This window comes from Leguminivora glycinivorella, chromosome 24 (genome assembly GCF_023078275.1).
Source record: "Leguminivora glycinivorella isolate SPB_JAAS2020 chromosome 24, LegGlyc_1.1, whole genome shotgun sequence".
NCBI classification, from domain to species: Eukaryota; Metazoa; Arthropoda; class Insecta; order Lepidoptera; family Tortricidae; genus Leguminivora; species Leguminivora glycinivorella.
In genome coordinates this window covers 7,128,020-7,150,537 of record NC_062994.1, presented here as the reverse complement: position 1 = coordinate 7,150,537, position 22,518 = coordinate 7,128,020, and the positions used below count along the sequence as shown (strand labels likewise).

General features: G+C 38.2%; 1 protein-coding gene and 1 non-coding gene across 2 annotated transcripts in view; one reads left to right on the top strand and one right to left on the bottom strand.

The window, feature by feature from the left end:
- LOC125238684 (diacylglycerol kinase 1) overlaps positions 1–22,518 on the top strand; it is a 191,519-nt gene that overhangs the window by 368 nt on the left and 168,633 nt on the right. Inside the window, exons 2-3 of the mRNA XM_048146079.1 lie at positions 11,521–11,608; positions 19,901–19,968. Coding sequence (XP_048002036.1) covers positions 11,521–11,608; positions 19,901–19,968 — 156 coding nt within the window. The remainder of the gene's footprint in view (positions 1–11,520; positions 11,609–19,900; positions 19,969–22,518) is intronic.
- On the bottom strand, positions 20,077–20,152 carry Trnaa-ggc. Its single transcript has one exon. It is a non-coding gene; the product is annotated as a tRNA-Ala (tRNA).

Sequence of the window (22,518 nt, the reverse complement as noted above, 5' to 3'; positions counted from 1 at the left end):
TCCGTATTTTTCTCAAAAACTACTGAACCTATCAAGTTCAAAACAATTTTCCTAGAAAGTCTTTATAAAGTTCTACTTTTGTGATTTTTTTCATATTTTTTAAACATATGGTTCAAAAGTTAGAGGGGGGGGGGGGGGACGCACTTTTTTTCCTTTAGGAGCGATTATTTCCGAAAATATTAATATTATCAAAAAACGATCTTAGTAAATCCTTATTCATTTTTAAATACCTATCCAACAATATATCACACGTTGGGTTTGGAATGAAAAAAAATATCAGCCCCCACTTTACATGTAGGGGGGGTACCCTAATAAAACATTTTTTTCCATTTTTTATTTTTGCACTTTGTTGGCGTGATTGATATACATATTGGTACCAAATTTCAGCTTTCTAGTGCTGACGGTTACTGAGATTATCCGCGGACGGACGGACGGACGGACGGACGGACGGACGGACGGACGGACGGACAGACAGACAGACATGGCGAAACTATAAGGGTTCCTAGTTGACTACGGAACCCTAAAAAACTAAGTCTAAATCGGTTCATCCGTTCGGGAGCTACGATGCCACAGACAGACACACAAACAGACAGACAGACACGTCAAACTTATAACATCCCGTCGTTTTTGCGTCGGGAGTTAAAAATCTATTTTCAGGAAAGTGCTTATTGTAAACATTACAATACATGACACCACAAAGGCGACCTTTGGAATAGAATATCTAATATCTTTTGATCTTTTGTCCTCTCAAACTTACCTCGGATGTCCATCGATCATCTTGAAAACACCGGTAGACCGATTCTTACTTTGACACTTTATAAGAAATTGATTTGATTTTGATCCAACTTGTTCCTGATTGAATATCTAGAATAGAATAGAATAACATTTATTCATGAACACAGGCAAGACAAAATACACATAATAACAATCAGACAGAAAATAATGAAGTGTCACGAAATGGCCTCATCTCAGCGTGTTGCTGGGGACTTCCAGCGCTGATCTTCCGATGAGACCATCAAGTGAGAAAGATTCACGGAGGGTAACAGACAAAAGAAATGCAAAACACATACAAGAAAAGTGGTCAAACAGTTAAAAAGAATAAAAGTGAAAACGTTACAAGAAAAATAACAACAGTCTGTAATCTATATAAAAAAAAGAATAATAACAAACAGAACACACTAAATTTAATTAAAAAGAAAAAGTGTCGTACACCAGATTGCACACGCAGCGTTCCATCGTTTGGTCGAACCATACTATGTCTGTACATTAAAGCGGCAATTGCTAGTTGCAACTAGCGCCAGCGGTAGCTACACAAATTTTGCTATTTGTGTTGGTGGCCTAGCTGTGAGATCGTGCGACTATCCGGAGGTCGCGGGTTCAAACCCCGGCTCGTACCAATGAGTTTTTCGGAACTTATGTGCGATGCCATTTGATATTTGCCAGTCGCTTTTCGGTGAAGGAAAACATCGTGAGGAAACCGGACTAATTCCAATAACGCCTAGTTACCCTTCGGGTTGGAAGGTCAGATGGCAATGACTTTCATAAAACTAGTGTCTACGCCAAATCTTGGCATTAGTTGTTAAAGCGTACCCCAGGCACCCATGAGCCGTAGTAAATGCCGGGATAGCGCCAGGAGGATGAGGATCGAAGACATATATAACTCCGTATAGACAGATAAAGTCTAAGAAAAAAACGTACCTCAATACCATACGGGAAAAGGTACGGTGGCCTAGATGGCGTTACACCTTTGGGGTACGCTCAGCTAGATCCATTTTCGTTGGTGCAAGTGGCCCTAAGGGGCACTTGCGCCACATGCGTCTGTTTGTCTGTCTGTGTGTGTGTGTGACATCGTAGCTCCCGAATGTATGAATCTATTTGAATTTAGTTTTTTTTTTAAAGCTGAGTTAGTCGGGAGTGTTCTTGGCCATGTTTCATAAAAATCGGTCCAACATGTCGCGGTCGGGGGTTTTTCAAAATTTTAATTTTGTGGTTAGGTTCATCATCATCATCATTTCAGTCATTAATCGTCCACTGCTGAGCATAGGCCTCCCTTCGTGTACGCCACTTATCCCGGTCCTGGGCTAATCTCATCCAGAAGTGCCCCGCAGTTTTTCGAATGTCGTCCACCCAACGAGCCAACGGATGCCAGGCGCTTCTTACATCCGATAGCGGCCACCATTCGGTCAACATTTTAGTCCACCTGCCATCACTCTGGCAACATGCCCCGCCCAATTCCATTTGAGTTTGGAAATGACGGTTAGGTTATCGTTTAACAAGTTATGAAGTCAGAATCGTTCACCGATTCCAAGTTATTTCTGCATAAAGAGATCAATTTATTTGAAATCAATCCTAAATAAAGACCGTTATGTAGAATAGGATGTTCCGGAACAAATATCTTTCATTTTATGGTTCTGCGGGTCGGATTACGTTGTTAGGAAATCGGATTATTTTTATTGGAACTTGGTGTTTATTACGGTTTTGATTGAAATTCTTTGATGTTTTGGATTAAAAACTGAAGGATGAGTTAACATTACTTTTCTTACTTTTTGTTTTATAATTATCATTTTATTTAAGGAACTAACCGATTAGAAATATAACAAAAAATGTTTAATCAATCTGAGCAAATTTTGTTAAGGCTGCTTTCAAAAAAAACGTCAAAAGAATGTAAAATTGATAGTTTTAGTCGGTAAAATACTACACTTTCCGTTATCCAATAGATTTATTTAATTCAAGTTCCAGTTAGAGCATCTTATTATCTTGATTTTTATAAGACTGGATTTTTGAAAACTATCTCACTAAATTAATTATGAATTTTTCTCTAATGCACGTTTAGAAAAACGCACGTATAGAGCTGAATCAGTCGATCTTATTTGTAAAATTTGGACAATTTTGAATATTAAAACGGGTAAATTTATAATTCGTATATCCTGTACCACAATCATTTCAGACTAGATTTTTATTTTAGGTTTTTGAAAAAGAGTAAACTAGCCTAAGGCGAATTCAATTTTTTCAGAAATTACCTAAAATTAAGTGACAATTTCTTTGAAAATCTACATCACATCGAAGTAAGTTTTGTACTAAATTAATCTGCAACGTTTACTTAAATTGCTGTTATGCCTTAGTGATTATAAATTGCTATTATTGGTTTTTGCCAATTTTTTGAAAACGAGCCTTCACCGGTACAATTATTACCACTTTTGGACATTTTCTCATATTTTGTTAGACCAAGTAGAAAAAGTCCTATAATGTGATATATATTTATAAACTACTCGCAAAGCCCTTTAATTTGATACCACACACGGTATGATCGAGCGCTCGGTTGCGATTTCACTATTTTTAACACGAAAGCCCTCTTAAAACATTTTTGTTTGCAGTATGCAGGCGTGTCATAACACCGTTTACGAGCAAGTGTGATGAAAAATTATTTGGTTTCCTCATGTCACATTGTTTTGTGTATAAGTCAGAAATATTGAAATAATGAAGGTCGATAATCAGTGGGCGCAGGTGCTGCTTTCAAATACGTTATACATATTTGTTATTTCGGAAGGATTTGGAAGGATGAGTTTACTCGTATAAGCAATTTGTTTAAGATACTACAGCTTTTCTAAAATACGTGTTTTTATTCTAAAATACGTGATTTTCAGATTTTTTTTTTATTATTATAAATGGGCTTACTCTTGACCACAGACTAGCCAAAGGCAAAGACGTGGCCTACGATGGAGTGAGCTCGCCCAGAAGATGCCTGTTCACTCTTGATTTGAAGGTTGCCGGGTTATATGAGCTCGGAAATATAGCCGCCGATTCTTAAGGAATATAACTTGTGGGCATTTTCAGAAATTGGGACCCAAAATTAGTGACAGTTGTTAACAAAAATTAACTCGATTTCAGTTTTGTGACGACAATTAACAATAAAATTTGTCTAAAAACCAACTTTTTTCATGTTCTAAATATTGATTATTGCTTATAGTTAATGTAATTAACACAAAAGCAATATTTTTATTGAAATTTCATGCTTAATTATCGTCACAAAACTGATTTTTGTTAACAACTTTCACAAATTTTGGGTCCCAATTTTTGAAAATGCCCTTGTACGTACGTAACCATATGGAGGCGCTGTTATCATCAACTATGCGGCCATATTAAATCTTAATAATTACATACATACATATAACATGCATATAATCACGCCTGTATCCCATAAAGGGGTAGGCAGAGCACTTGAACTACTAAGTTTCAGTGCCACTCTTGGCAAAAAGGGGTTGAAAGAAATCCAAATTGTGACATTGCAGTGACAGGTTGCCAGCCTCTCGCCCACGCCACAATTTAACCCTTAATAATCTTTATCTTAATAATTAACTTTACTAAAGCTCTTTGTAGAGAGGCTGAATGTACGACCTGTGGCCCGTTTCTCGAAAGGTACAAGTCTTGTATTACAAGTGTGTTTCCATGACAACCCATACGATTTGACAGTTCGCGCACTTGTAATACAAGGCTTGTATCTTTCTAGAGACGGGCCCTTGAGTTCACGCTCATATAGGGCGTGCAGTGACACAGTATTCAAAAATAAATTAAAACTTTTCTTAATAAAGATGGCTTACTACTCGATTGATGAATACATATCAGGAATTCATTGATCCACATAAGTAGGTATAAAATAATAATAATAAAATCACTGTACCTTCTGATACATAATAACTACTTATATAATGTGTAAATATTTAATAATATCTACCTTTTCACCACACCAACTAGTAAAGGCTTACTTTGCTATTCGAAAACAGATAGCAAAATTGCGTTTTATTCACAAGAGTGCAAAGTAATTTCATACAAATTTTAACTTGATGTCTTAAGCTGGCTGGTAGAAATTACCTACAAATGATGATTTGAATTATAAATAATTGAATAGATTGATGGATTTGATTTAGTTTCATGTTTTATAGTCAGTATTTTGTTCGTGTTGGTGTGGTGAAAAATTTTGTGTTTCACTCGGTGGCAAAGTTTGTTTAACCTTCGTGCCTTGATACCCTCGCAACGCTCAAGATTCCACTTTTTGAACCACTCGCTACGCTCGCGGTTCAATATTGGAATCTTTCGCTTGCTCGGGTATCAATATTGGCACGTGCGGTTAAACAACTACTTTGCCCCCTTGTAAAACAAATAACTATTATTAATCTCTTTATTTACATGAACATATTTACATAATTATATAAGAAACTAAGACTAAACTTAAAAGCTAGCTAATGTCTAAAATAGGCCCTTGAGGCATGGCCTATTTTAGACATTAGCTATATCTACCTTGTTCTAAGATGTTGACATGTAAAATTGTTTTTACCAAGAAATATTCTGATTCTGATTCTGATTCTGCTTCAGGGTGGGGCGTGCGGCGAGCATTTCAAACAATTGAAGCTCACACAAGTGTCCTGAGTCGACGCCGCATAGGGTGGACGCACGATATCCCGCCCCGCTACACGCCCCGCCAAACGCTCAGAGCGTCAACTCTGGTCATACACTTAGGTCATAGTATAAGGACGACTCAGTAATAATTCTTCTAACAAATTTTGCGCCGCGCGGTTTGTCCTTGAGAAGCGCTCGCACGCAGCGAGGTGCAGAGAGTACATAAACCGGATGATGCTGGTCGCGCCAGTACGCGCGAGAGAGAGAGGCAAATACCGATCGTGGTAGTTTTTTTTTATTATAAACTGGCCAGTGATTGAACTTAGTCGCACCTGATGGAAAGTGACGACAAGGTCGAGGTTGTAGCTCACTGGTTCAGTAATAGCCTATTCACTCTTGACTTGAATTCACCCAGATTGTATTCGCCCGGGACTACAGATGAGGGGAGCATGTTCCATTCCTTAGCAGTTCGCAAATTAACCCATTAGTAGTTGATAAGATATTATTATGTAGTAAGGTGCATTTAGGGTAATTCCGATAGTCGTCTAATTACGAAAGTCACATAAAAATCACCATTATTTCCATCATATTAATATTCCCCTTTCGGAATGAATCGAGCATTGCTGTCATCCGTAATAACTCTTAACACTTAAGTCTTTCTATATAATTTAAGGTAGTAACTTTGAAAATGAGTGCTTCATTTCGCCGTTAAACGTAAGTTTGGCGAAAAGATTAGAAACATAAAACTGTAATTTTTGTTTTCAATAAATAAATAAAAAACTACTGAGTCGTCCTTATACTGTGCTTAGGTCACCCGCATACCTACTCCTGCTGACCACACATTAGTTTTATCGCCAAAGAAAGTAATAAAACTAATAAAGTTGGTATCATTCCGGGTTTAAGGTGTGAAATAGTGCGTTTTCCGACCATTAAATCGGATAAAAACGCCAACTTTTATTACCTGTGATTTATTAGAAAAGCTGTGAGTATAAGTATAATAATAGGTATTTGCATCTATAACAGATGATTTAAGCAGCATCCTTGCGACATTTAGGTTCGTGGCTGTATCAGCCCAATTCGAGAGAGGATCTCTCGTTCACGGGCATTTTCAGAAATCGGAACCCAAAATTAGTGACAGTTGTTAACAATACCAAATTTCAAGTAAATCGGTCCAGTAGTTTCGGAGAAATCGGCTGTGACAGAAGGACAGACAGACTCACGAGTGATCCTATAAGGGTTCCGTTTTTCCTCTTTGAGGTACGGAACCCCAAAAATTAACTCGATGTCAGTTTTGTGACGACAATTAAGAATAAAATTTGTCCAAAAACCACCTTTTTTCGTGTTCTAAATGTAGATTGTTGCTTATAGTTTAAAATGTAATTAACATAAAAGCGATATTTTTATTGAAATGTCATGCTTAATTGTCGTCACAAAACTGACATCGAGTTGATTTTTGTTAACAACTTTCACTAATTTTGGGTGCCAATTTTTGAAAATGCCCCCACACCACAAAATATATAATAGTACAAGTACAGAAGGCCCACTGCTTTGATGTTCACGAAATGCCGCCTTTTTAAATACCTACAAAATCCATACAAAGAAACGAGACGCACGTGCGCGGCGTCCGGCGATAGGGTTACCTAATATGGATTAAAACGAATTAATACTCACATAAAATGTTATACTATTACGAGTTTATTCAAGTCTTGGGTACTTTCGAGGTATATATACTGTATTTTATATATTTTTGTTCAAGTTCCAACATTACAAGCCTTATTAAACTTTTCCGTGGGACTTAATCAGTAAATGTAGTATTTATTTTATTCATGATGTCTACTTAACTAAGTATTATTAGCCATTCGACAAGCGGACATCGTATATGAACCTTAAAAAAACTCGTGATGTAAAGTAACAATAGAAAGTGCGAACGTGCATTCCGTGACAACGCGCGCCACCCCTGAGTAGGCCGCGAACTCGCGGCCGCCAGGATGTACTTGTAGCCCGGCGATAGAATCGCGGAGTGTGCCGCCCCTGCCCACACACACGGCAAGTGTACACAGACGGGCGGGGGTTAGGTGCTTGCTCGTGACGCCTCATGCGTTTATCATTCATTGTGAGTTGTGTGTATGTATATTAGATTTTTTCCACAGGCAAAATATTTTCTTCTAACATCTTCTACCTTAGATTTTTCCACCTTTGTAAGCTGCAACTCTGCATTATCTTGAAAAGGGACGCCATTAAGACGTCCGATTGATCGATGGCTTTTGAACGGGTCGGTATAAGGAGAGCGCATTGAGAAAAAAGTATTGAAAACCTGAATATTGTCTGAAAATTGCCTTTGCGTAGCAAAAATCTATATAGTCATTAAAACAAAAAAGCCATTTTGCTAATTCCCGGGAAAACTTTATCAGCTCGATTTCTTCGTTACTATTTTTCAAAAGTGGAAAGTAAGCAAAATAATAGAAAATTTTGGTACCATTTTTTTGTATCTCATTTTTTGTCCTAGATCGAAAGGGCTCGTGATTCTGAGTAGGAAAAACATAAAATTTACCTACCTTAGAAAAAATATTTTTGGTGATTGTTCTCGCGAAAAGGCCTAAAGAAGTCCAGTTACACAATAAAGGGTCTTCGGAGGCCAGCAAACATATCCATACAAATATTGTAAATGGGAAAGTGTGTGTGTCTGTTTGTTTGTCTGTCTTTAACGGCAAAACGGAGCGACGAATTGTCGTGATTTTTTTAAGTGGAGATAGTTGAAGGGATGGAGAGTGACATAGGCTACTTTTTGTCTCTTTCTAACGCGAGCGAAGCCGCGGGCAAATGCTAGTAGGTCATATAAGACAGATTATACAGAATGCCTCGAAACGAATAAGTCATTATACAGGATGCCTCGATCAATCATTTGGACGTCTGAATGGTGCTTTATTCCACGCCATAATGCAATTCAAGAGGGGCATCCGATATTTAATAATTGGATATTGATTTGATATATTGGGATGACCGGAACTACCGTGATACATACATACATACATACATACAATCACGCCTGTATCCCATAAAGGGGTAGGCAGAACACATGAAACTACTAAAGCTTCAGTGCCACTCTTGGCAAATAAGGGGTTGAAAGAAAACGAAACTGTGACATTGCAGTGACAGGTTGCCAGCCTTCTCGCCTACGCCACAATTTAACCCATATCCCATAGTCGCCTTCTACGACACCCACGGGAAGAAAGGGATATAATATAATTATACTAATTATTACTACCGTGATATAATATAATTTATTGTTACCATATTTTTTTATTATCACTAGTTGGTGTTAATTAGCAGAAATGGAAACTAAAAGTGGAACTAACCTAACCACAAAATTACAATTTTGAAAAAACCCCCGACCGCGACATAGCCAATTTGTGGCCAATTTTCTTAAATTACTTGAAGATTACTTGACTACAGGTTATTAAATAAAAAGCTCTTTATTGTGATATGTAACATAATATGTTTAAAATTTTTCACTTTTACCCCAAAAGTGGCCCCTACAGTTAAGTTTTCTTAATTTAAATTACATGTCCGTCTTTGAGTAACAGGTTAACATATGTGTGCCAAATTTCAAGTTAATCGGTTAAGTAGTTTTGGAGAAAATTGAGTATGACAGACGGACAGACAGACGCACGAGTGATCCTATCTGGGGGGTTACCATGACGTACTAAAACGTTCAGTTTAGGTTGAGAGAAAGGGACACAGCTATAGCAGTTACATAGCTCCGTCCCTCTCTCTCAACCTAAACTGAACGGCTTTAGCACGTCATGGTAACCCCCCAGTTTATGAGTTAGCTCTCGTTAACATGCATAAAAACACGAGACTTTAAAATAAAATTCAGTGATAATTCTCATTACTCACGACCAAGTTATTTGCTACATTTTTTTGTGCCATTTACTTAAAGTAAAACTCTGTAAATAGAAATACGAGTACTCGAGACACTCTTATTTAATCTAAGAGGTTATAAAAAGTCAGTTTTATACGCCATTCAGTTTAAAGTTATGACGCTAAAAAAGATTCTTACTCGTACAATGAAACTTACAAAGAAGTTTAATTTAGCGCGGGAAAAAAGTAGGGCGTCTATGAGGGCAATACGAGCTTACATTGACATTCTAATGTCAAAATTATATCATTTTAATATCGTTTGAGTCTTATTTAACCAGTGATTGGCATACTTTTTTATTGGGGGCCAAACATTGAAGAAATATTCCATCACACCCGCACTTTAAATGTGCTATTGCACGCAGGCAGAGCGTTAGTTATAGAAAAATCGTTTTCCCAAGGGAGTAATGACATTTTTTGTACCGTACTTAACTTTTTTACATCTATTTACATATTTTTTACATTGCGAGTGTGATGAAAAACATTGTGTGTAACTCGGGGAGTATGAATATTAGAAACTTGAGTCTTTAAATCGCTCCGGAAAGCCGTCGCGATTTAACTTACTCTCGTTAGTAATATTCAACTTATTTAAACTTTCACGATTATTACACATCATTATTTTTAAAATCGGGACTTAATCGCGTATAACTACATATTAAACTGACCTCCAACGTTTCAAGGACGGCGTTGTCCCCGTGGTCTCGGAGAAGACTGGCTTGAAATTACATCAACACCTTCTGACAGCCGCGCGAGTTTTTCGAACTACCCGCACTTGGTTTTGATTATCAACTTGAACTGTTTGCGCACTAGGGATGTTACTCTGTCGACATACAACACTGACGACACTGACGTTGGAGGTCAGTTTAATATGTAGTTATACGCGATTAAGTCCCGATTTTAAAAATAATAATAATATTCAACTTCCTCCCCTTGTTGCACAATGTACTATTATTAAATGAGGGATTTTTGGTATAATCCGGATTATACCAAAAATGCATTCTTACTACAGTGCTGACCATATTACACTCACTATATTCAAGGACCAGTGGAGGGTCGTATAACAAACCAACCTAAAGTGACAAATACGAGCGAAATGGGTCCTTTTTTCCAAAGTTGTTCACTACATTTTTTTTTATGTGGTTTCCACTCAGAATCGCGAGCTCTTTCAATCCTAATAGGAGAAAAAAGTGTCCCAAGGTTTTTTCCAATTCCGTTACCATTCTTCATACATTTTGTATAGCGGTAACGGAATGTATGGAAATCTTGGGACAATTTTTTTCTCATATCAGGATCGAAAGACCTCGCGATTCTGAGTATGAATCGCGTAAAAAATACCCATGTTACAAAAAAAAGTGGGACAACTTTGAAAAAAAAAAATGGCCCAAATACACGCTCGCTCGAGTGATATCAAAATGTGGCAGTGTGAATTTGGTTTGAATTAGTGATGGGCCGAATATTCGGTAAATATTCGGTATTCGGCATATTCGGCAAGTTTTTCAATGTTCGTATTCGGCCGAATAGTTCGGTTATATTGCCGAATATTTACCGAATAAACAAAGTAAATAAATAGCGTAAATTGTTTCGTAATTCTTGGGATAATGACATCCCATTTCAGGATTCTAAGGACCAAAGGGGGTTAAAAATGCGTTAAATATAAGTACCTACAATAATTACGTAAAAAAGTAAAAATAATGTAGCTTAAGAAACAAAAATCTAAATTTTCTTATGCACTAAATTATAGGAACATTAAGAGCCTTAGTTAGTACCCATTACCAATCATTGAAAAGTTTTTAACTCTAAGCCAGGATTTAAAATATAGTGGAACCGAATATTCGGCCGAATGATCGGTTCGGTACCAGCTGAACTCAATGCCGAATATTCGTATTCGGCAAAGTCCGTATTCGGCCCATCTCTAGTTTGAATGATATGAAAGCGATGTTTTTATTTTCTCTATGTTCTCTGTATTGTTCTTTTATGAGTCCATAAAAGAGAAACAAACGCTCCTCAATTATTTCGCCTTATACAATGTTTTGTTCCTTAGAATTCTAACAATTAACAACAATATAAGGGCATTTTCAGAAATTGGGACACAAAATTAGTGACAGCTGTTAACAAAAATTAACTCGATGTCAGTTTTGTGGTCTACTGCTCACAGACACTATATTATATTCTCACAGATACTATAACGAATATTCTATCTTGTTTCAGATAATGCCGAACACTCCGGTGGCGCCTGGGTTCCAATGGGACAAGCTGTCACCCGCAGAGTTTCAGCAGCTTCAAGAGCTCGCCTCTTGTAAGTATCTGTTGTTAGTGTTGTATATTGTTGTTAGTGTTGTATACTGTTAATGTTGTACATATACACTCCGGTGGCGCCTGGGTTCCAATGGGTCAAGCTGTCACCCGCAAAGTTTCAGTAGCTTCAACAGCTCGCCTCTTGTAAGTATCTGTTGTTAGTGTTGTATACACTCCGATGGCGCCTGGGTTGCAATGGGACAAGCTGTCACCCGCAGAGTTCCAGCAGCTTCGAGAACTCGCCTTCAATCATTTGATATTTGCCAGTCGTTTTTCGGTGAAGGAAAACATCGTGAGGAAACCGGACTAATTCCAATAAGGCCCTAGTTACCCTTCGGGTTGGAAGGTCAAATGGCAGTCGCTTTCGTAAAAACTAGTGCCTACGCCAAATCTTGGGATTAGTTGTCAATGCGGAGCCCGGGCTCCCATGGGCCGTGGCTAATGCCGGGATAACGCAAGGAGGATGATGATGACTGTTGTTTATGTTGTATACACTCCGGTGGCGCCACCAGGATAGTTGATAGGGCAATTCGGACGATTTTTTTACTCTATTGCAACGACGCGCACTTGATGTGTATAATTTGTGGAAATGTGGTAAAATGTTGGGTAAAATGAAGCTATTGTTTTATTGACAGGCTGTATATAGGTCTAGTGAAACAGATAAAGAGATATAGGAAAGAAAAACAGAAAATGAATGCTTCAAAACTCTTATAGAGAAAACTCATACGTCCAAACTTTTTATTGTTTGACATAGTCCATGTAGGGTTTGACATGATTTGAAATGACACGTCATGTCACTTTTACTTTTAAGTTAGTTAAGTAAGCTGTTTAATTTTACCGAAATTTATTTAAGTACAAAATTTTATCATGGCAAATCGGTCAAGGAGTCCAGCGAAAAAATCGCGGCCTCCGCCCGGCGGCGCGAGGCAATCGACCGGTGCTCCGATTGAGAAAGGACCACCAAGGCAATGTGATCCCATGCGATCTGTCGCCTTCCACACTGGAAACGATTCACAGAACGTCTTCTCAAACAATTGGAGCGAAGTCCTTTGCTTCCCCTACACTCTATGCATCAAGTTTTGGGAATGCTGTACAGCCCTGTGCGCCGGCACAAATTACTGCATGATGTATTGGCTCATGATCCAATGGCTTATGTGCAAAGTTCAGCAGATAACCACGCCGCACCCCGTTGTTTACCCCTACTTCTTCAACATATTCTTTCAAGTGTTCGCTATTACGTTTGTGTTTCTTGTGGTTTGGGCCAAGTATGGGAAGTCGACGTTGCTACCGTATTTAAAAGCGTACTGGATCGCGTTGCTAGAAGTACACTATGGACCTGAAGACGCCAGAAGAAATGTCACCAGGCTCTCGTACAGAAAATATTGCTTCAGAAAATCTGAGGTATTTGAAGTGCCTCTTGAAAGCAGTCGTGGACTAACTATTGTTGCAAATTATACTTTACCGTACTTAATTGCAGCTTTTCATTATTTTATTAGGAAAATTATACACTAAAACACATTCTTTGTTTATTTTTCTCCGTCTCATATTTTATTTACCAAGGATATTCTGAAAGTTGGCACACATGATAAACTACTTTAATTATTTTTAACGACGACGACGCAAAAACGAAGGGTCTCTCTGTCTGTCTGTGTGTGTCTGTCTGTGGCATCGTAGCTCCCGAACGGATGAACCGATTTAGATTTAGTTTTTTTTGTCTGAAAGCTGAGTTAGTCGGGAGTGTTCTTAGCTATTTTTTATGAGAATCGGTCTACTATGTCGCGGTCGGGGGTTTTTTCAAAATTTTATTTTTTTGTTTTATGCTATCGCTCGCTAGAATCTGCTCTAAGACTGAAAGTCATAAGGAAATAAGAACAAATTAGATTATTAGACTATAGCATCTAAGGCTCTATAGCACCAATACAGAAGAGTAATATATGAAAATGAAAATGAAAATGAAAACGAAATGAAAATGAAATATTTATTTTTCAAGTAGGCATATTACAATGCGCATATGAACGTCAAATAAAGCTACGCCGGCTCTAACCCTACGCCTCAGCCTCGAGAAGATTTCAGTCCCCCCTCAGTTGGAAGGGGGGTATCCACTATGGGACCGGCAAGAAACTCGGCGGGCAACTTCTTTTCAAAACATTACATCTTATAACTAACATGCATTAAATAACAAGATACAATTTAACATGCAAAAGTATTCATCAAAGAATATGAACAGACTAGGTACTCTATGGAAATTAATTTCAATAAATTATATTATTGCTTAATAATACGTCGTTCTTCTTCAGAGAAAACATATCAAATTGTCACAGAAGAAAAAGATAATATAGATAGATAACGATATTATCCAAAGCGTTTGCGCATTTGGCTTTTGGCTACGTACAGTGATCCATATATGACAATAACCTAACCTAACCAGAAAATTAAAATTTTGAAAAAACCCCCGACCGCGACATAGTTGACCGATGTTCAGGAAACATGGCTAAGAACACTCCCGACTAAGGGCCCATTTAGACGGTACGAGAACTCGCATACGAGTTTTAATACATTGCGGTATTTGATGGCTGTGCAAAGTTGTATGTAACCTCAACAGCCAGCAATGTACCTAAAATCGCATGCGAGTTCGCACGTCGTCTAAATCAGGCCTAACTCAGCTTTCAGACAAAATAACCACAAAATTAAAATTTTGAAAAAACCCCCGACCGCGACATAGTGGACCGATTTTCATGAAACATGGCTAAGAACACTCCCGACTAACTCAGCTTTCAGACAAAAATCGGTCGGATCGAAATCGGTTCACCCGTTCGGGAGCTACGGTGCCACAGACAGACACACACACAGACAAACAGACAGACAGACAGACAGACAGACACGTCAAACTTATAACACCCCGTCGTTTTTGCGTCGGGGGTTAAAAAACTAAATCTAAATCAGTTCATCCGTTCGGGAGCTACGATGCCACAGACAGACACACACACACAGACAGACAGACAGACACGTCAAACTTATAACACCCCGTCGTTTTTGCGTCGGGGATTAAAAATATATATCAAAATATTACTAGCTTTTGCCCGCGGCTTCGCTCGCGTTAATCGAAAATTGCGGAATGCTCCATACAAACTTCCGCCCCCCATTTTAGGGAAGTGGGAGGTTAGAAAGAGACAAAATGTAGCCTATGTCACTCTCCATTCTTTCAACTATCTCCATTTAAAAAATCACGTCAATCCATCGCTCCATTTTGCCGGGAACGACGGACAAACAAACAGACACACACTTTCCCATTTATAATATTAGTACATTTATAATATTAGTATGGATTTTCATCGTATGACGTCCTACAGTTTGAACGTTTCGCGTAAGACTCCAACGTCCATTATCCCATCACTTGGTCATACAAAGTCCTATCTCGCTATATCATCATAGGCGGTTACAACCTTGTCGAACTGATCTATCTTCAGTTGGTTTATCCTGGTACGGTTCACAAGGTTCTATCCCGCTATAGCACCATAGGCAGTTACACCTTTGTCGAGCTGATCTGTCTGCAGTTGGTTTGTCCTAGTGCGGTGTCGAATGTCCAAAGCGTTCGCGTTCAACGTTCTCTGAGGCAATTGAGTGGTAATTGGAGAAGGTTTTCCGTGTACATAAAACATCGATATTGAGAATAAGACAGATTTATGGATCAAAACCACAGAATATAGTACAAGTACAGAAAGCTCACTGCTTTGATGTTCACGACATGCCGCCATTTTAAATGCCTACAAAATTCTAACAAAGAAACGAGCCGCACGTGCGAAGCGCCCGGCGATAGGGTTGCCTATGGATTAAAACGAATTAACCCTTAAATGCATAGGGATGTATATATGCATCATGCATTTTTGACTCTATTGACAGCATGTCAAAGTGTAAATTTGAATAAATCTTTGTCAAGGTCATGCATTTAAGGGTTAATACTCAGATAAAAGTTTATCATCATCATCACGAACACGTTTTCAAAAACCACTTTACCGACCTCTGCAGATTTGATTGGTCTAAATTTTATTCTGCATTTGACAAATTGTCTTACCAGACTATACAGGGTGTAACAAAAATGGTGGTGATCCGTTTAAGGGCGTATTCAGTATCGTATTGTCATCAGGAAAAAGTAGGATAAAAAATTTTTTTCGCAAAAAATTTTTTATGTAACCTCAACAGCCAGCAATGTACCTAAAATCGCATGCGAGTTCGCACGTCGTCTAAATCAGGCCTAACTCAGCTTTCAGACAAAATAACCACAAAATTAAAATTTTGAAAAAACCCCCGACCGCGACATAGTGGACCGATTTTCATGAAACATGGCTAAGAACACTCCCGACTAACTCAGCTTTCAGACAAAAATCGGTCCACGGTTTTTTCGCAAAAAATTTTTTTATCTTTGTATGGATATTCGACCGATTCGCGCGGCCCGGCTCATACAAAAGTGAAAATTTTTTTAGCGAAAAAAAATTTTCTTCTACTTTTTCCTGATAAGAATACGATACTGAGTACGCCCTTAAACGGATCACCACCATTTTTGTTACACTCTGTATATAAATCGTCACTACTTTTAAAAAAAACTTGTATCTTCGTCTGTCAGTGAAAAGATAACTGTAGTAAGTATGTATGGAATGCATATAGACTTACTGCGTTTTAACTTTGAGAAGCAGCGTGAGATACGAGATTTTTTCAAAGTAGTGACGAAATCCTCTTACATCTTTCAGTGTATATTCTATTTCTGCCACTAATATGTGAATGTAATTTTCAGTATATTCTATTTCTAATACCTAAATGTAATTGCGAACAATTCACTAATAGTCACTAATGATATTAATCAACAACATCCTGAACTGTGACCTTTTGCCTTTCATGTCAGTAAAATCCCCTATGAAATAAAGGTGGAAACCCATTACACCATATCATGCTATGACCGTGCTATGAACGTGTCAGGCACGGAATGTAACGCGACACGGATGGCTATGCCCACTACAACGTGTCCACATCATTTCATATCCGGGCATAACGAGTTAAGTGACCGTAGGTCCGCGTATCATCCCCGTAGCATAGACGAGTATAGTGACCGTAGTGTCCGCGTATCATCCCCGTAGCATAGGCGAGTATAGTGACTGAAAGAAGTATGACAACGCGTGTATAACGTGCTTCAAACGGTCACCATACGCGGTTATACCCCGTTTGACCGCCTGCACGCACCGTTCTATCACCGTTGCGTGCCATTCACGGAGCGTTTCGACACCGGCAAAATATCCTCGCCGACAATATTTGACGGTCCGTGCATGGCACGCTACGGGTATGATCGGTGATGGAACGGGCTAGTATGCATAGCCTCATACTTTGTAATACAAAGAATATTTTTTTGTCTGACACGTTCATAGCACGGTCATAGTATGATATGGTGTAATGGGTTTCCACCTTAATGCAATACATTGCACGGTCCATTTTGCTTATTAGATGGATTAAATTGGGTTACCACGTGCTTTCATACGTTTATCGATATCCTAAACGTCTTGAAAACTACATTCATTCTCGCAAATTATAAATGCAGACATCAATCGTAATGGAAAAATCAACAGTTATCGACTCTGGCCAACGTGGGACTCGAACCCACATCCTTGGATTGCCGGTCCAACGCGTTACCAATTGCGAATTATAATTCTCGATTTATAAATTGGAGTACGTTCCACAATAAAAAGAACGGTTTTTTTTTACATTTTCCTTCAAATTTTTTTTTTTCCACAACAAAAAAATTATAAAAATAGTTTATTTACGTCACGTCCAATTTGCGCTCTTTCTAACGATAACTCACTTGACCTAGTAACTTGAAATTTACAGTTTGCCCCCTTTCATTTTGGGCATTTTCTACAATTAAATAATGGCTTGACATTACGCATTATAATAATTGCCAGTCACTTTTCAATGGAGAACAATATTCGAAAGTCGCACTAATCCTTATCAATACTGGTTTACCCACTGGGTTTCCGGTCATTTTTTCAACGCCGATTCTTGGGATCAGTTGCCTGTAAGCATAAATTAAATATAACAAGATCATACCATCCCATACATTAAAATGCGACCGCCTACGAACGCGCTTACACTCCACCACACATAGATGGCGCCACAAAAAATGCCTTGTTGCCACCGATTATTTGTAGATTGGCATTAAGTGTCAATTCCGAGCCGTAAATCTATGTCAAAAGTGACACTTAACGCCATCTACAAGTATAATCGAAAGCTACAAGACATTTTTTTTGTGGCGCCATCTATGTGTGGTGGAGTGTAAGTGCGGTCTTAGGCGGTCGCATTTTAATTTATGGGATGGTATGCTCTTGTTATATTTAATTTATGCTGTAAGTCAGTAAGTAGCCTGTATGTCAGTCTCCATCCCTTCGACTATCTCCACTTAAAAACTCACGTCAATTCGTCGCTTCGTCTTGCCACAGTATAATAAAGAGTACTATCATACAGTATGACCACTTCCGCTCACAGTTACCTCACAGTTACCGCCTGTCAAAAACGCAAACAGTCAACCTGTTTTATCTCACTCATTCCAGCATTGTACGCGTTCACCTACACGAGCTTTTAGAATGTGTGCTTGAAACGCGCCTCTTTCATACCGCGTGGAATCGGACGACGATCCTTTCGGGAAATGGGAGATAGTGTAGCATTAGGACAACATTTTTCCCCTAGAAACTATACAATTTACTTTAACTATTTTCAAGTTATAGCCTTTCAAACATTTTTGTAAAAATGTACTAGGTGCAAACCCTAAACAGGTGACAGGGTCAATGACCTTACTTGTAAACAATCGTTAGATGACAGAACATTTACTGGTGTTAATTTGATGCCGTACCATTTTGGATCTGTTTCCGACACCGATAACAAATGTCGCAGGATTTTCAGGGACCGTTCTCTTTGTAGATTTATCAGATGAAAGCTTAGGTTACATACATATTTTTAATAATATCAACACAAAAATTGTTCAAGTGACATTAGATATGACAACCACTGACTACTAATCATAAACATGAAGGCATAAACAATTAAGGAAGATATCGCGACCTCTTTTATCATAAAAAAAGTTATGTTTATCTTACTTAGACTGATATAATGTAATAATTGGTATAACCGCTTTTCACATCACTGTTTTTAAAGCCGGGCGTACATTTTTTCATGCATGAAAAAATGTACGCCCACATTTTTTCATGCATGACCTAGTTCTTAACTATTATTTGGTTCGCAAAATTAATAGGTTACATTTTCAACGACCAGCAAAACTCTTTACGTGGTCGAAAATTGATAAGATGTTTGACGCTTGAAATGATAGGTATTGTCATTTCATCTAATGTCATAATTATTCAACTAAAATTGCCTATGTTAAAACATCGTGATTATTGAAATTTGCTCTACGTAAAACTGCAATGGAACTGTAATGTGACTGATTATTAACAAAAGTAACAAACCAAATCCACTCTCGCATCAGGTGGGGCATAGAAAAAATTTTAGGTGCTTCTGATATAGTCACTTAGATTACAAACTTATCCCAATGTGGCTATCACGAAAAAGCACAAAATGACCAACGAATCAACCCGCGGGCCCTGCAGCTAGACTTGATGAAAAAATACTGCGGTATTATCGCCGGAGTCCAGGGAAACATTAATTACATACAATATTAAATATCATGTGCTACAACGTCACGAAACATCATGCATTTACCTACGAAGATGGAAGAACATTTGAACACCGTAGGATGTTAACGTGAAAATAGTGTTAAAAATGGTTAAAAGTATGTAATAAAGATTGATAATCATATTTTTGCCATTATTTCATTTAAGTATTTGACATGTGTCATTCATACATCAGTGTATTAATGTCAACGCTCGGAAAGAATGCAAACAATGTCCGAGATTTCCCGATTGCGATCCCTTAATCTAACAATATGGTATGTGCATGTAGGGTTATCACCAGGGCCAAAAGTTGGCAAATTTGTTAATTTTATTTTTTGTTTAATTTATCATTCCTACCTTCACTAATCTACTCTGCTGCACTTATATAACGCTATATTCCCGAGAAGGAACATGGTGTTAAACCACCCTGTATATTTGATAGCCAGTATCCGAGATGTGGTTTTGCCGTGAAAGACGGACAAACAAACAGACACACACACTTTCCCATTCATAATATTTGTAGGTATATGGATAATTATGGATTTATACCATGACAATTCAAATAATTAAAAAGCGATAATTTGTTACAGATTCAACGAAAAAGCTGCAAGATGTCCTCAATGAGTTTTGCGAGGTCAAGAAACAAAGTCCAGATGGGGTGAGTTTTTTTTATAATTATTTTACTACATTTGTTTTTTCTATCATGCAGAAACGTCTGCGAACGATATTACATATTTTTAAATTAAAGGAAAAATGGAAAAATTCACACCTCCGGCAGGACTCGAACCTGCGACCTTTGGCCTTGCCGGGGCCATCGCGCTTACCAACTGCGCCACGGAGGCCTGCTGGATGTGTGCGAATTTATCCATGCCTTCCATCAATTCTCAACCGCCTTACAGCCTCGCCGCCGCGGTTATTATTATCGCGTTATTTTTGTATGATAAGTAAGGTGCAACGATTTTTTCAGAAATGATTAACTCGTCCTTATATTACACGAAAATGATACACGATTTGCCCTAGTCACTAAGAGCAAAAATAAGTAATGCATAGTTTTCACCGAGGAAACCGGCCCTTTCCCCTTGTCTTTGTGGGGGGTAGTGACGTGCGATTTCATGACTATTGAGCTAAATCGGATCAGTTTGACCCAAGGAACAATTTTGTGAAGCAACATCGCCACAGGTAAAAGAGCAAAATCGCTAGTCTTACTTATCGTTCAGGTCACCAAAGAGAAATATCGTTAGGGGAAAATGAGCATAGTTTGAAAATTATAAGTTCTAGCTTTATACTTCCAAAAACAATATTGTAGAGAATTTTATGAAGAACATATTTCTTCTAGACATTGTGATGGTAGCTTTCACGGTTATCATGGAAATATTAAAAAACTGAAATCAGGAATACAAAAGTGGGGGGAAAGAGGGGAAACATTGACACCTCGGCGTGTTTCTACTTCCATATTTTCTTATAAACCTATACATGCCAAGTTTCATGCTTTCTGCCAGCAGGGACTGTACTCTCATACTAATTAGCCGTTTCCGCCCCGCACTACTAGAGAAAATGGTACGGTGGCTTAGATGGCGTTACACCTTTGGGGAACGCTCAGCTAGATGGCGCTAATACTAACAATTGACATTTTAACACTTATCAAGCTAACAATATGGGCCAAATTGTCAAAACAGGTTCAAAAGTTTTAAGCTTTTGTCGAGAGATGGCAGCCTATGCACTGTGATTATAAATTTTACTTTGACAGTAACTCTCTATAATACTCGATCCTCTTTGATAATATTAATACTTTGGATAAACGCATTAAACTTCCTATGCAAGTGATAAATTCATAATGAACACAAGGTCCTTTTTAAGTGGAAAGTCACATATTACGCCCGCGATATTTTTCGCTCGATTTAGTAGGGGCACTGTCCCCAGACAACCTGACATGTTTACACAGATCACTTACATAGATGGAGTCAGCAATTTCAAACTAGCATATTTTTAAGACGATACGGTAGGGGTCAATTCTCCATACAAACGCTCTCGACTATTTCCTCCCTGGTTTTTGAAGATAGAGCAATGATTTTTTCAACACAGATTGTTATAATTTTTACCTGTGTCGGACCGTTTTGATTTTTTTTATATTCTGCTTTTTAAAGATTAGAAGAGCCAATCAAAAATTTCCGAAAACGGCCTTTTTCATTGTGGCGCAAAAAAAGGTGTGATACTCAAGATTGGTAACAATTAACCAAAAAAGCTAAACGGTCCGACATAGATTATTTCATTGTTATTCAGATTCTCAAATTTCGTTCCGATTGATTAAGTTTTGAAGGATGAAAGAGTCGAGAGCGGAACCTCGATTTTAAAGATTTTTTGACTGAGTTGTTCTTAATGGACAATTTTTTTTCGATAAATCTAGTTAATAACACTTGTATATTTAACTAGAATTCCCAAGTTGAAAGGGGGGCTCCTTTCCATTTTAGCATTTTCGCTACCGAATCCTCTTAACCCCCGACGCAAAAACGACGGGGTGTTATAAGTTTGACGTGTCTGTCTGTCTGTCTGTCTGTTTGTGTGTGGGTCTGTCTGTGGCGTCGTAGCTTTCGAACAGATGAACCGATTTAAATTTCGTTTTTTTTTTCGTTTGAAAGCTGAGTTAATCGGGAGTGTTCTTTGCCATGTTTCATGAAAATCGGTCTACTATGTCGCGGTCGGTGTTTTTTCAAAAAATTAATTTTGTGGTTAGGTTACTTAATTATTGTATATTATTGTATTGTATTATTGTGTACCTACCTGGATGCTCTGCAAAAGTCGTGCCTTAGATTTGGCTTAGTAATAAGTATATCCAAGACCCAAGTGCTAAAACAACCAGCCCAATAATTGCGAAGCGGACACTTCCAACTTAACAATAGAAGGGAAACCCCTAGCAGAAGTATCCTCTTTCAAATATCTTGGGAGCCAGATCATAAAGGACAACAGGCTAGCCTCCGAGATCCCATCTAGGATTGCTAAGGCGGCATCCACTTTCGGGCGATTGACGCATCGTGTCTGGGGATCGCATGATCTAAAGATTCTTTTGTATGCTTCGGAGACGTGGTGCTTGTACAAAGGCGACATTCGCTTGCTAGACACTTTCCATTTGCGGTGTCTACGTTCCATTCTGCACATAAAATGGCAAGATCACGTCCCCAACACTGAAGTACTTCGTCGTTGCAAGATGCCT